We start from the raw sequence: 16101 nt of genomic DNA, 5'->3' as shown, positions 1-16101 counted from the left end.
GCATGAATTATTGTAGTAACTTTCATTAAACTGTTAACAAATCAGCAAAAGCTTCACTCTATGAAAACAATAAACATTTTCAAAAACTGGATACAATTAGATGTTATGGTTCTCCCCCTTCAAACACTGAACATTAAAAGCAAATTTAAAAAGTGCAAAAGCATTCGAACAGACCATGAATGAAACCAAAAGCTCGACGAGTTAAATATCACTGTAGTGAATGTCTGTATTATGAAACACAGGTAGCCTTAATCAAAATGATCATTAACTGGAAAAAAGACAGTGGAATACAAAGGAGTAGGGAAAATATTCAGGAGGAATGCAGTGGATGAAAAGAGCTCTTGCCATAGATACTCTTGTTATATCATGTCACACATTAAAATACCAAACATTACATTATTCTCCTGATGTCTGTAAATAGAACATGAAGGAAATTTTACAGCTCATTGAGTCAAACTGACGGATATGGATTATTGTAGCACAACCTTATGATTTTAAATGATTTGTTTAAGTCTTTTTGAGTTGAATTTCCCCAAACATGAAGTGCCTCTCATAATTCAAAACACAAATGATCTCTACTCACCGTAGACAGAAACACTGAATGTTTTTGATGTAATTTTCACTCCAGTTATATCTAGTTGATAAACTCCAGTATGTTCAATTCTGGTGTTTGTGATGGTCAGAGATGCAGTTTGATCGTCCAGCTTCAGTCTGTCTCTGAATCTCCCATCAGGAACATCATCATATGTGGAGAAGTTTTGCTTCTTTTTAATTATTTTAGCTATTAGAGATTTTTCAGCTCCAAATCTCCACGTTATGTCTTCATCTTCATGTATTTCAGTAAGATCAGTGTTTAGAGTAACAGAATCTCCCTCCATCACTGACACTGAATCACCAAACACACCTGGAGAACATGAAATGGTTTTGTCACAGATTAATGCCTCTGTTAGTCAGCCTGAAATAATTTTTAGTTTAAATGTGAATCAAATGCAAAGAGCAAACAAAAGGTGCGAAGTTACGTGTCACGTTGCAAGTTTAATTCTGCTGGGTATTTTCTATACATTTTTTAAATAATAGAAAAAAATGTGTATATGAGCTATTTAGATCGTTAGACAGGCTCACTGCATCTGAATAATTGAATATGCACTCAGGATTCCTCTGTTTTTTTGCCACATTCATTTGAAAAGTATTTTTTAAGATCGTTGCTGGGTAAATCATGGAAGGAGGATTTCCATTTGTATGTCAATTTTTGAAACTGAGATTCAATGGTAGATTTCCTTTCTTAGCCTCCATTAGTTTAGTTTATATTAACAACAGAAATGAAGACTCACCACCTCAACCCAACATATATTACATTTCCATTTCCAAAGTCCAAACTCCTTGATAATTTCAGGACCCTGTACACTCAAATAAAGACCATAAACAGAGACCTGAATCTAAGCTATAATAAGAAATATAAATGTTTATAACTTACCACCACACAAACAGAACAAGACCAGCATGTGAAACATTTTCTTCAATAGCTCAGTGAAAGATCTGACCTAATAATGCTTTACAAAAAAATAATTCAAAATGTTTTATAACAAACACAATGGAACGGGTTACTGGTGTGTGAATCCTCCCTCAACAGTTTGATGACCCTCCTAGTTCACACACACATGCGCGCCCACACACACACACTGATGGCATGTTGTGTGTTTAGATATATGCATGCTCTTCTGTCTCTTATTAAGACTTTAAATGTTCTTAATATCTAATACATTAATTTTTATCATTTAGCATTGACAGTTTTGAAATGTTATTGTCTGACTAACCAGGGGAGAGTGTTATATTGTGTAAATCTATCAAAATGTCATGGTAAAATAAAGATAATTAGTTTTAATATTGTATATAATATATAATAGTTGTATATTCATTCAATTGTTGAGTATGACAACAAATTATAATATTTTAAAACAGTCTAGCATCTCACATTACCATTTTTACTGAAGTGATAGTAGCTACACTAGTAGTTCATCTTCTGAGTCAATCTGAAACTGTTCTGTTTTCTCCAGAAGTGAGTGTGGTTTGAACTGTTGAACGGACACACGTCATTTGTGTGAGAGGGGTACGTGTTTAGTTTGAAGGTGAAGGGCTTCTTCCTGTCCTTTTTATGAACCTGATCCCATACGCAGAACAGTTTAAAGTCAAATAAAAACTTTGTTTGACAAAGGTAATATAACTAACTAATGAAGTTTAGTTTAAACATATTGAAGCAGTCTGTCTTATCACTACTATGAATGCTTAATAATGTTTAAATTAATCCAGATAACTAATAGGCTATGCCTCTTGTAGTTTTTCTCCATATATTTTACAGGAAAACCAAAAACAGGGTTTTACTGTCGCATTTTTACAATCTTTAACATAAATATGTTCTTATCCTTGTTCCGTTCAGGAAAATGGGCTACTTTTGCATGAACCACGCCCGGTCATTTCCATATAAGGGCTTTCCTCATAACTCTTCTTTATGGCTTTTCCTCCCAGTAGCACCTCACTGCAGTACACGAGATCCAGGGGGCGGAGTTGGATCCAGATCTAAGGGGTGGAGATTGGTAGGTTTAGGGGTTGGTTTAGGGATCAGGGGGTGGAGATGGGTAGGTTTAGGTAGCCTATACTTTTCCTCCTCGCACGCTCTCTAAAGACGTGCACCAAGATCTTTATTCTGTTACCTGGAAACCTAAGTCAGACATCTTTAATGACATATGAATGTATGTAGAGGAATCTTCTAGAGGAGTTGTGAGCGATGATGCGCAGGTGTTTATTATTCGGAAACCTGTCGAAAAGATACGAATAGCTATCCTCCCACTTCACATCTGTCATAATTGTATTTGTAACTTATGTTTTTCCTCTGCAGTTTAAAAAAAACCCCGCACATCTCAAATAGCCTATTTCAACAGGACATCTTGCTTTATTATTATGTAGCCTATGAATTTCTTAAATAACCAAATTTAGCAACATAAGGGAACGCAGCTCGACGTTTCTAAGTGACGCTCGAGTGATCAAGAAGAATATTCCAATATAGGCTAAAATGTCCTTTTATTCCTCCGTCGTCGTTTTCTTTCCTTGCATGCTTCCCTCGCATCGTACGGGAGTGGAGCTGAGCCACGAGGAAAGGAAGCGAGGATGGACAAATAAGAAATGAGAAGCGCCCAAAGTGTCAAAAACAGTCAAAAGCAATAGACATATTTTAAAAAGACCCAGACCGAGCTCTCGTGTCCCATTAGCTGTAGGCTACTACACGCATAATCCCCTTAGATCTATAGGCTAATAAAGGCTACTACATTTTCTTACAATTTCTATATTTAAGTCGGATCTAATAATAGGCTACATAACACATAACCTCTAATATTATCAACGGATTTGAAACACTTTTAAACGGTTAACTATGCGAATCTTACCACAACAGAGTCTTTCACACGCACTTGAATGTCGCGTGCGTGCGTGTGCGTGTTTTCTTATAAGCCTATTTGAGGTTAAAATATCAAATATAATTTCGTACGTGTTGTTTACATTTCACGATTTAATCTCGAGGACGCCCATTACTAAGAACATAACTCTCTCGTGATTTTCGTTTCACTTTGCCAAATCAGGAAAGCAGGACCAGAAGAATCTTTTCATGAGGAAACGTGTGGGAAATGAACTTTATTTTTATTTTGATCTCAGCGAGTATTTTGCTCGACCATGGTAAGATTTTTTGTTTTGTTTAATGCCTAATCTCTTTACTGGTCTACGATTTAAAAAAAAAGAAGGAAAAAAAAATTGTATTATTAATTTATTTTAATCAAGTTGAGTTTCATTTAACTCGACATAAATACATAAATACATTTATTGTTTATATTTTGTATTTCTCTTTTCCCCCTTCAAGAAAAAAAGCTTGACCAACTCAAGATTGGTTGGAGTTGATATTAAGTGGTAGTTTTATGTCGATGAAGAATTATGTATTTGAGAACAATGTGTTTGAAGAATTATGTGTTTCTGAGGGTGCGGAGGCAGACTGAGTGGTGTGATGAATGAAGAAAAAATCTAATAAATATGGCCAGATATAGGCTATTTAAAATGGGTTCCTTATAAATCCTTAGGTCTAGTGACTTAATATAAACACTTAATCTGAAAAGTTTCATTCATATATATATATATATATATAGCCGATATATATATATATATATATATATAGGCTATATTAGGGCTGGGAATCGATAAAAAAAATTTAACTAATTAATTGCACAATTTGCTGTAATTAATTGCAATTAATTGCATTTCCACCAAGCTTGTAATCATCAATATTTAAACTTACAATCACCTAATTAAATTAAACAACGCAGGAAAAAAGGAACAGAAAATTGACCTATATTAAAATAATATTAAACATCAATATATCAATATATTATTCTTTTTTCAATAATCAATCAACATAATCAATTTAACAGATTGTTATTATTTTTTCCCCTACTAATTATCAAAATAAAATATAGTCCTACAAAGATATTATTACCAGAGCATGTGATCAGAGCTTTTACCATTGTTGCCCAGCATGACTATACCAGCTCAGCAAACAGAAGTCTACAGAGAAATTTCACGTTATTTTATTTTTTCCAGTGCTCGGTACATGATTGGAGCGTTTGGGCCATTAACGACAGAGCCGCCGACACACACACACACACACACACACATTGTTTGCCCCCTTTTATTAAATACTTTTTGCAACCTCCTTTTTCCAAGATAACAGCTCTGAGTCTTCTTCTATAATGCCTGATGATGAGTTTGGAGAACACCTGACAAGAGATCAGAGACCATTCCTCCATACAGAATCTCTCCATCCTGTTCTCCGTTATAAGATTTCTAGCACAGGCTGTCAGGTTTAGATTTTTTATCTGTTGGTATTTGATCGAATCCGTGATGCCATGTATCTGAACAAGATGTCCAGGACCTCTGGCAGAAAATCAGGCCCACAGCATTAAAGATACAGCAGAGTATTTCATTTTAAACATGGGGTACTTTTTTATCCCTGTGTGCACCAAACCCATCTTAAGTGTTTGCTGCCAAAAAAGCTAATGTTTTTGTTTCATCTGACCATAAAACATTTGAAAAGTAACTGACGCTACTGGAACTTCAAACGGGATGGGTTCTATGGTCAGATGAAACAAAAACATTAGCTTTTTTGGCAGCAAACACTTAAGATGGGTGAAAATACACCTCATCAAAGACTGTTGGAAAAGTTTGTCTCTTATTCAGTGATAGAATTTTGTTTGCCACCACTCCTCTCTGAAGGTTCTCGAGGCGACGGTAAAGTGACTCAAATTTGGCTTTACTCATAGCCCAGCCTGAGCAGCCTCCCTCATAGTCATACCATTGACACAGACATGGGCAACTAGAGTGGCTTGAATTTCATCTGAGACTGCTTGTCTTCTTGTCCTTGTCCTTCCTCCTCCTCATTCTTATCCCTCTTCCTTCATGTCTTTCTGGATCCATTGTTCCAAAACACAATAAACTGATCTGGGCCCTTTTATATATCTATTGAAGATTCTGATTGATGTGTGTTAAATTTTGACTCCTAGTGTTTCCACCTGGGTAATTGTGTGCTAACTGAGCTGAAGCTGTGCTGACTTGAGTGAACAATATTGAATGCTAGTGCTTTCTAAATGACAACATGATCTAGGCAATGAGAAATGAAGGGATTTGTGTGTAGAGTTTTGCTGTGACAGTTCAACAAATTTGACTCATGTGTCAAAACAGGGAATAGTGTTTATAGTTTAGTGAAATGGGTGTGCTTTTTGATAAATGGCATTATGGTTTTGAAATTTTAGTTCAAAAGCCTGGTTATAGTGTTTAAGCAATCGAGAAAAACTGTAATAAAAAGGGGCAAACAATTGTTCACAATGTGTTTTGGAGAAAACCATTTATTTCATAATGTGATTTTTCCCCCACTTTCAATTATTTTACTTCAATGAAAGGTTAGATTTTTGCAATTTTTTAAAATAAAATATCAAAAGGATTAAAAAAGCAGATTTATTTTTTACAGCCATAATATATAGGCTACATCAAATATACCTTAATGTGTATTAAGTCACTGTGGATAAAATCATCTGTAAATGCATTCAAATGTAAATGTAAACATGTTATTTAAATGGGATAATTAAAGTGTAAACTGAAAATAATTTATATGAGTAATATGCATCAGAGGTCTATGACAGTATGCTATGATCACTACTTGGTTGTATGAATGCTGGGCTGTATATGTGTGAGGATGGGGAATTTAAATCAGGATGTGGGTTATATGTACAAGATCGTACATGAGACTCTTGTATGTTTGTCTGATGAGTAAATGTGTAAATCACTGATGTTCTGCTGTTTGATTACATGTGTTACATTATGAAAACAGTCAGATTTCTCTACACACAATCTTTGTGATCTGTAGAATAAAACATCTTCACAGCACTATTGTTTAGTTTCGTTTGGCTTAAAATGCCATTTATAAAACTGTTTCATTCTTCTTCAGGTGCTGGTGTTGGATCAGATGAAGTGTCAGTGCTGGAGGGAGATTCAGTCACTTTGTTCACTGGTGTTGACACAAACCAACAAGAAAAGATCAAATGGTATTTTAATGACACTCGTATAGCTCAAATCAGTGGAGATCTCAGTTTTATCTGTACAGATGTTCAGTGTAATGAAGGCACTGAGAGATTCAGAGACAGACTGAAGCTGGATCATCAGACTGGATCTCTGACCATCACAAACATCAGATCCACAGACTCTGGAGAATATGAACTAAAAATCATCAGCATCAATAACAATGATAGGACCTTTAATGTTTCTGTCCATGGTGAGTTGTTTACTGAATGTTTAAAATTATGTTATATATGTTCAGATCATTGTGTTTATTAGCTGAAATATATTTATTTTTTACAATTACCTGCATCATTAATCAGTTCAGTTTGAATAGAAATTGATTAAATTAATGAATCCCTTTCTTATCATCTACATCTACTATTTCATACTCATTGTTCCCTTTTGAGGGAACTCGGCACTGTCTTTAAATGCTGAGGATATGGGGAAGCGGCTCTAGTATCTGGCCCAGGTTGGATGGGATGCTGACTTTTGGTTCAAAGGAACTAGATGTGGAGTAATTAACAGACATTGTCTGCATCTAAGTCTGATACACTTCCCTCCTCAAAGCTGTGCATATGATGATCTATGGGAGCTTATGACTCGTATGTTTGAACTCGAAACTATGTTTGAATTGGTCTGGCCCGAAGCACAACATTTTCTATGGCCACTTAGAAGGAAAATATCTGCCAGGTGTGGCGGGAGGAGCAGCGACAGACACAGTGGACAAGGTGTCAGACCTCGGAGAGGTGTGTAGAAAGTGTCAAAGTGGAAAAAGTGTCCAATATAAATAGGGGATCTGGTGTTCTCGTTGTGCTGGGGCACATGCAGGGAAGATAGTGCTCAGAAGGGTTGGTCCAGGTAAAGTGTGCGTGGTCCCAGTGGCTCCAGCGGCTCATCTTCCAAAGGGAAAGATAGGAAAGAAAGGCCATCCTTCAGCCTGATGACAGTGACACGTGCACCCCTGCACGGACATACGTGTTCTGCTTGGTATTTAAAGGATTAGTTCACTTTCAAAAAAAATGTTGCTGATAATTTACTCACCCCGATGTCATCCAAGATATCCATGTCTTTCTTTCTTCAGTCGAAAAGAAATTAAGGTTTTTGAGGAAAACATTTTTCTACACAGAATGGACTTCAATGGTAACCAACTATACCAATGTTCAAAGAAGGTTCAAATGTCCGTCTCAATGCAGTTTCAAAGTCTCTACACGATCCCATTCGAGAAATAAGGGTCTTATCTCGCAAAACAATCGGTCATTTTCTAAAAAAATAAATATATACTTTTTATCCACAAATGCCCATCTTGTACCGTCTCTGAGATGTGCCACTTATTACGTCATCACGTTGGAAAGGTCACGAAAAAAAATAACAATAATAAATTAAAACAAAGATGTCGGACATTTTCCAATGAAATTGGAGGAGAAAATGAGATGGGATTTTTTCGCCCTCTACCTTTTTGAACCAGAGTACACAGACAAATAACTTAGATGACCTGATGCGTGACCTTTCCAACGTGATGACACAATGCGTGGCACATCTCAGAGATGGTACACGACGAGCATTTCCAGTTAAAAATTATATATATATATATATATATATATATATATATATATATATATATATATTCTTTTTAGAAAATGACTGATCGTTTCGCTAGCTAAGACCCTTATTTCTCGACTGGGATCGTGTAGAGACTTTGAAGCTGCATTGAGACGGACAGATGAACCTTCAAACCGTTGGTTGCCAGTGAAGTCCATTAAATGGAGAAAAATCCTGGAATGTTTTCCTCCAAAACCTTAATTTATTTTCGACTGAAGAAAGAAAGACATGGATATCTTGGATGACATTGGGGTGAGTCAATTATCAGCAAAAACATTTTTGAAAGTGAACTAATCCTTTAACAGTGACAGTGACACGGCTCCATTCGATTCAAGTGTGCCTCATCGCATGCCGCCAGTCCTGGTTGTTACAATGCCCCTTCTCTCTCTTACACCTACTCCAGTCGGGAACCTGACTAAGATTGGCGATTTAAGGGTGACGGGGTGGTGATGATAATAAGGGGGACGCAGCCATTCCGTCCTGCACAATGAGGTGGTGGGTTCGTGGAAGCACCCTTACTTTGCTCGCATAGTTCCTTTAACCTGTTAACTGTCACCCCCCTTTTTTTGAGTAGACATGAAAATGCACATTTCGAACTTAAATGGTTGTAATTAAAGAATGCTTTGGAGTATAGACATACAATTGGTCTTGTTTTAAAGAAGACATTTGGCAGATTTTTGTAGAAGTGAAATAAATTAAGAAAGTGAAACAGAAAAAAAGTTATAGAAGTTTGAGTTTATGGAAATGTAAAATGTAAAAAATTTAATTATTCATATTTTATATAAAATATATATTTTTAAAACCTGGGTGACTCTAAAACTGCAAAAAAATCAAAGTCAAAAATCTGAACAAGTTGTGTTTCAAAATTTAGGTTGATATCTCAAAAAATGAGCTTTCAGTAAGATTTTGTTTGGGCGCAGTACCAAACATTTTCACTAGGTGACAACTAGACTCCATTACTGCCCATATAAGGACGCCTCCATTTCCATATGTGGTTTGAGTGATCATCTGAACCATTATTTCCACAATTTTCATACAATTTATGAAGTAGACATTCTATTCAGAAGTAATATGGGAAGTTTGGCAGATTTTGATATGAATTCAACCTCTAAGAATCACATAAAAATGTTCATTGCTATTTCAAAATAAAGGTCTGAACACGCCTTAGGAATATGAAAATAGTCTTGTTGCAAATTGATAAATTACGGCTCCTCTGTAATTTATTTTGAAAATCAGTCACCAAATATGAAAACTAGAGATTGTAAGCTTTCAAATGATATATAGTTTGTCAAGATTAGTTTAGGTTTAGTATAGGATATTACTGTTTTAAATATGTAATGAATTTGGGCCCACCGGTGGGCCCGTGACAGTTAACAGGTTAAATTCATGTTACGCGATTATTGTGTGGATGTGTGCGCAGGGTTATGGACAAATGCCTCGGGTAAAGAGAAATTAGCAAGCAATCTCCCCGAGGATATTTTTGTTACATCCAAACCATGATAGATAACATCTAGGCTGGTTCACAAATGAATGAATGAATGAATGAATGAAGGAATTAATTAATGAACCAGACTGACCTACTCAAAGGCCTGTTAGTCGGACTGACAACAGCAGAGCTGTTAGGATTGTGAGGAGTGTGAGTTTTGGAGGCGGATCAATGATGAAGGGGTGTGTTTGTTTGGATTGATTTCAAATATCAACATTGGCCAACAGCATTTTTAAAAACGACTTACCGCACCTTTAAGGAGAGTGAAAAGACCTTCCTCCTTGATGCCCTAGTCTCGCCTTCCAGACTTTACAGCGCTACCCTTGAGACAGTGGTGGAGAAGTTCAGGGAATGCATCTCTCACCATGTCCAGGCTCCTCCAAAGTTTGCTGTTCCGTCTCCGAGAAACGAGTTGCTCCTGGCTGCTCGAGGAGGGGGAAGATGTGCCGCATTGGGAGAAAGCCGCAATCAGAACTGAGGGCTTTGATTTCAGCTTGAAGGACGGGAAAGATGGGCGATTGAGCTAGATCAAATTTGGGTTCTGAAATTGGGTTGAAATTATCACAGTTCACTTTTTATTTAGCAATCGAATGAATGTTTTGAATGAATTTCTCAAAATCCAGAATATTAATATGCAAATTCATGTTCCTTTTTTGTTGTGAAGTTTTCCCCAAGAAGATCCTTCAGTCAGATGTTTATTTGTGTTTCAGCTGTTCCTGATGCAGTGATGGATAAAATGAAGAGAAAGTCAGTGAAGGAGGGAGAATCTGTCACTTTCGATCTTGGTGAAATAAGAAAACCAAATGATGTGATGACATGGTATTTTAATGGCACTTTTATTGCTAAAATCACTGGAGATTGTACAGATGTTCAGTGTGATGAAGATACTGAGAGATTCAGAGACAGACTGAAGCTGGATCATCAGACTGGATCTCTGACCATCACAAACACCAGAAACACAGACTCTGGAGAATATGAACTACAGATTATCAGCAACAGATGCAGCATCATAAAGAGCTTTGATGTTGCTTTTATTGGTTAGTACAATTTAGTCATTAATGTCTCACTTCTAGACCCATCAGGCCAGTGTCATATTCACAGACTATGATTTGTAGCAACATATTTTTGTGTTGGGGAAAAAAAGGTGGGCCTATATTTATTTTCCCCTAACTAAAATACAGTAACGATCAAAAGTTTGGAAACATTACTATTTTTAATGTTTTTGAAAGAAGTCTGTTATGCTCATCAAATGCCTACATTTTTTTTTTTTACTCAGTTATCATCAATGTTTTGCTGCTTTTTTCTGGATTTATTGATGAATAAAAAGTGAAAAAAGACCAGCATTTATTCAAAATTGAAATCTTTTCTAACAATATAAATCTTTACTATCACCTTTTATCAATTTAACATCCGCTGAACCTTGCTGAATAAAAGTATTACTTTTTTTTCAAAAAAATTAACAAAAACATTACTGACCCCAAACTTTTAAATTGTAGTGTGTATTGTTACAAAAGATTTCTATTTTAAATAAATGCTGTAATGTATCAATAAAAAATATATTAAGCAGCAAAACTGTTTACAACATCGTTAATAACAAATTATCAGAGTACCACAGTATCAAATCAGAATGCTATTCAAATTATTTCTGAAGGATCATGTGACACTGAAGACTGGAGTAATGATGTTTAAAATTCAGCTATGCATCACAGAAATAAATTATATTTCAAAGTATATTCAAATTGAAAACCATTATTTTAAATTTCATAATTTTACTGTGTTTTCGGTATTTCTGATCAAATAAATGCAGCCTTCATGAGAATAAGATATTTCTTTCAAAAAACATTAAAGTTAATGTTTCCAAACCTTTGATCAGTACAGTATATCTCCATGATGTCATGAATTCATGATGACATGTATAACTCATTTTTAAATATTGTTTTGAAATCACTGTGGAAATGAATAAAAAAAAAGTTCTTTAGTAAATATAATTTATCTAGTTATGCCCATTCCTTATCTAACTGTGATTTCTATAAAATGATTTTGAAAAATGCTAAATACTTTGAATATTTACAAGTCATGTAAATACTCAAATGAATGTGCGTTTCCTTCATGGAGGCCATTTGTGATGGATTTTCATAAACATAACCAACATTTATTTTTCTTGCAGAAACATATGCTTTTGAATTTTAAATGTTTCCAAACCCTTTGGTCGAAAACTCATGACTTTGAGTTAGTGAGTGTAAAAATAACAAATAGGGGAAATTAAACTAGACAGACATCTAGGTTTGAAAACTTGTGATTAACAATGAAGTAAACAAGAAAACAGAGTTTGCTTCTACTTAGTAACAGAAGGGTTTGCATATGAAGAACCAATCAAATTGTAGGGAAATTAGGTAATGTATGCATTAGGTAATGCCATTTTTGCTATGCTCCTATTCTATAAATACTGTTGTATGCTTTTTGCTGGTGGGATTCTCTCTGAAATCTGTCTGAGATCCCCCGGCCGTGATTAAAGCATATTCGAAGGCATTGTTTGGAGTCTGTCTAGTTAATGCTGCGCAGCAAGATAGTTAGTGGAGCAAGTTAGTTAGGGAAGCTTACTAGACACTTTGAGAGAGTTATAGGGAAAGGGACGAGACGTTGTCTGAACTCGAAGCCAGTTGTTGACTGTAGATGCAGAGCTAGAGTATAAAGATTATTCGGCATCAATTGGAGACGCCCCAGATATAGATATTAAGTGTCGAGATGCTTGGGTGTAGATTGGAGACGCCCCAGGTAATTAGGAGTCAGGTGCGTAAGAAGAAAAATCTACCATACTATGCATTTTCAGACTGTGCGCTGTGCAGCATCTTACTTATTGCACTGTATCACTTTATTTTTATTTAACTATTTTATTTTATTTGAATACATTTTAAATTGGTTGTTAATTTGTATTGCTTATCTTTTACAAGTATTACCATAGTGTATAAAATGTGCAACATAAATAACTTGCCTTCCCTTGATGTTTAAAATTGTTGTTAACAGGTCGGAGTTATGACTGTATGCCTCTATTCATTACAGATTCACATGCAGAAACTCCAGCACTGAATGAACCTTCAGGTGGTTTAGTATATATTTTACTTATATCCGTGTCGCTGCTGGTCGTGGCCTCAATAACTTACTGTCTCTACAGGAAGTGTAAACGAAGAAGACCAAAGTGTAAGTAACAATTTCATTTTCATAATCATTTTTCAAAGTTGCATGTTTGCAGCATTTTGTGTTAGTGATGTAAACACATTCCATCCAAAGTTGTGAATTTAGCCTTACTTGAGTGCAGAATTGGAATATCGCATAAAACATTTGCAATTAAGCACCATTTCCATCCAACGAGTCGAAAACACAAAACCGCAACTTCATGATAAACTAGTGGCAATTATCTCTAAGAAAATGGAAGTAGCTGGAAACCACTAAAAGTGGCTTTTGACGAAAAGTGGAAGTTGTGGAAAAGTGGAAGCTGACATGCATGTTATGACATGCATGTTAAGTCGGATCCCTTTGACTTTGACTGAGGCATTTCAGAATGACCAAACCAAGATTTCAGGTGCAGTGCAAAGAGATCAGTCCATTGGGTAGTCCAGTTATGCCATGCAATTGTGTTAATTTTTTTAATTAATTTTTTTTATGTATGCACACCTTGTTTCCATCCAACATTTTTTATGTGATATCCCAAAATGTGCATTAACTTATGTGGATGGAAATATACAGGTAGCCTATATAGTGATGTACAAATAAATGTTATAGGCCATACACAAGATGACACTTATGCTGTTTTGCTGTAGAATCATGGATTATAAATAAACTTCTTTATTACATGGCTCTCTGAAATGCTTGATTCTGATCCAGGCAGCAACATACACTCTAAAAAATGCTGGGTTGTTTATACCAACTTTGGGTCAAATATGGACAAACCCAAACGTTGGGTTAGAAAATGTAATTTAAAAATTTAACCCAATGGCTTTATTTGTCCATATTTGACCCAAAGTTGGGTTGAAACAACCCAGCATTTTTTAAAGTGTAGTGTTGGCCCAGATCCGGCCCACATCTGATACATGTGGAACCCATGTGTACCAGATGTGGGCCGGATCTGGGTTAATACTGTGTTGCTGTCTTGGCCAGTCACAACATTCCAAGGTCAGCTTTTCTGTTAATGACCTTCATCAGGTCATCATCAGACCATCGCTGTGTAGACTGATCGGCATATGACATCAAAGTATGGCGAGATCGATTCGAAAGCACACTGCTCTCTAATCGCTCTCACGGTGCTTTGATGTCATACATTGATCGGTCTGCACACAGCCGCTTCAAGTCGAATACGCCTAATAGCACTGCTGTATAATGACTCTTATCTGGGTATTTGAGGCCAGCGCATCTTTCATGTGTCTCAAATCACACACACACACACTCTCTCGTTTCATTCAAACACACTCGACTGTATGTACTTAAAACGAAACCTGAAGATTTCAGTATCAAAGAAGCTTCTAGAACAAGAACAAATGTTGGGCAGGTCTTGATTTTGTCTATAGTGAATTGACTGGACTGTTGTTGTTTGCTATTGGTGGATCTCATGTGATTGACAGGTTGCCCCGCCTTCGCGCCAGTAAACACGTAATCAGAGAAGAGATGTTATTTTGATTAAAGATTATGAGGCACATTAACAAATTTTTAACAAATAATGATGTGCACGGATAAATAATTTATAATAGGCCTACATACTTGCATAAAACATCTGAATTGTTGACATTTTTTATTTCATGGAGACTGTAGGTCTAGAGTAATATTATTGTTGCTTGAAGGGTTGTAAATGATTATAAGATACATAAAGCATCAGATAATGTGTTTGTTCATGTTCTCTTGTGGTGTGAGTGTGAATGTGATTCAGTGTAATAAGGGTGTAAAGATAAATCAGAGAGCACGTGACATATGGAGCAAATGATCGGTGTTGATTTAGTATTATTGTTCTAATTTCTCTTTTTTCTTGCTACTGATTTGGCAGTTAAAGGAGAATCTGACAAACTTAAGACTGATCCCGAAATACAGAGAGATGAACTCCAGAAACACAGACTCAGAATCAATTCATCAGAATCAACAGAAATGGAAAAAAACGAATTGAAGTTATTCAGTGTCACTGTCTCTGGTGAGTAACTCGAATCTTTCAGTGCAGCAGATTGTTAGATCAGCACCGTGTCTGTCACGTACTGCTCAGAAACACTAAGGTTGAGGATCCAAATGCAGCATTTATTAAAGGGTAATCCAAAGAAGTAGTATCAATCATTTAAATGAAGGACTATGAGTTTATTCAAGTAGCCGATTAATCATGTGACTGTAGATGTGTGTGTCAGAAGAGAACATCCTGATTTCTGTAAATCAGACAATGTCATAGTGTGTATGATTGTATATAGATGATTGTGTTGCATCTGTCTTCAGAATTTGTCATTGTTGATCTAAAGTCTACATCCAGACAGACGTCTTTGACTGTGTCACTTCTTGCTTTAGTTTCTCTTAGCATAAAACACAGAATAAAAAGCAATAATTTGAAGTATGGAAAACATAAGAACTTTAAATCATCTGTTCATTTCCAATAATCTTTCATTTCAATTATCTGATAAAACAATTAAACACATTGACTTCAGATGGATTTATTATATTTACATTCTATTAACTCCTCATATATCCTGTAATTTCTTTGAGTAGATTCTTCATTGTTATTTGTGCAACACATTTTATTAGTGGAGAGTCTTTACTCATCACTGTACATGCAAAAACACTGGTCTCTATTTTACTGTCTTGTGTGTTTTCTTTTAGGTTACACTGCAAACAGAAGAAATAGTTCAGAGGAGACACACACTCCTTTACATTATAGCCTTTCATCAGCTTCAGCGTAAAAAATAATTTGACCATCCAGCATTAAATTCAACATTTCTCCATTTATTGAAAAAGTTATCTGCAAGTTTACATTTTAGTGTATTTATTTTGCTTTTTTTATATATATATATATATATTTTCTATATTGGCTTTTATGATGTTTAAAATTATTGCTCTTACAGAAAGAGTAATAACATTTGATAATTTAGTTTTCTAAAGGACTTCTTTTAATCTACCTCTCTGATTAACATGAAAGCATTAACATGAAATAAATCATAGAGAATAAAATGTGACTACAACTGTGTTTGTTTATACTAACCCCAGACTTTAGTAACCGTGGTCATGTGTGTGTGTGTGTGTGTGTGTGTGTGTGTGTGTGTGTTTAATTTTTTTTTTTTATAGAAACCTGTTGATGCCTTTAGTTTGATCTAACTTTTTTTGTTCCATTTTCTTCTCTTTGTCACTGTATA

At 35.5% G+C, this 16101-nt stretch overlaps 1 protein-coding gene and 1 long non-coding RNA gene across 4 annotated transcripts in view; both read left to right on the top strand.

Moving 5' to 3' along the window:
- Window positions 1-16101, top strand: part of LOC308701967 — a 756660-nt gene that overhangs the window by 563877 nt on the left and 176682 nt on the right. The window lies entirely within an intron of this gene.
- The window catches only part of LOC308702017 (uncharacterized protein), a 67883-nt gene that overhangs the window by 43523 nt on the left and 8259 nt on the right, over window positions 1-16101 (top strand). The window contains exons 4-7 of one of the 3 annotated variants that reach the window (XM_081384573.1): window positions 6536-6859; window positions 10441-10767; window positions 12791-12928; window positions 14763-14903. In XM_081384573.1, coding sequence (XP_081240699.1) covers window positions 10458-10767; window positions 12791-12928; window positions 14763-14903 — 589 coding nt within the window. In that variant the 5' untranslated portion in view covers window positions 6536-6859; window positions 10441-10457. Of the gene's footprint in view, window positions 1-6535; window positions 6860-10440; window positions 10768-12790; window positions 12929-14762; window positions 14904-16101 lie in introns of those variants that run through there. The other 2 variants (XM_081384572.1, XR_014031552.1) reach the window with 2 other exon arrangements.

This window comes from Scardinius erythrophthalmus, assembly GCF_964197995.2.
Source record: "Scardinius erythrophthalmus genome assembly, chromosome: 14".
NCBI classification, from domain to species: domain Eukaryota; kingdom Metazoa; phylum Chordata; class Actinopteri; order Cypriniformes; family Leuciscidae; genus Scardinius; species Scardinius erythrophthalmus.
The sequence above is the reverse complement of the archived record's forward strand: the minus strand, read 5'-3'. Positions and strand labels throughout refer to the sequence as shown.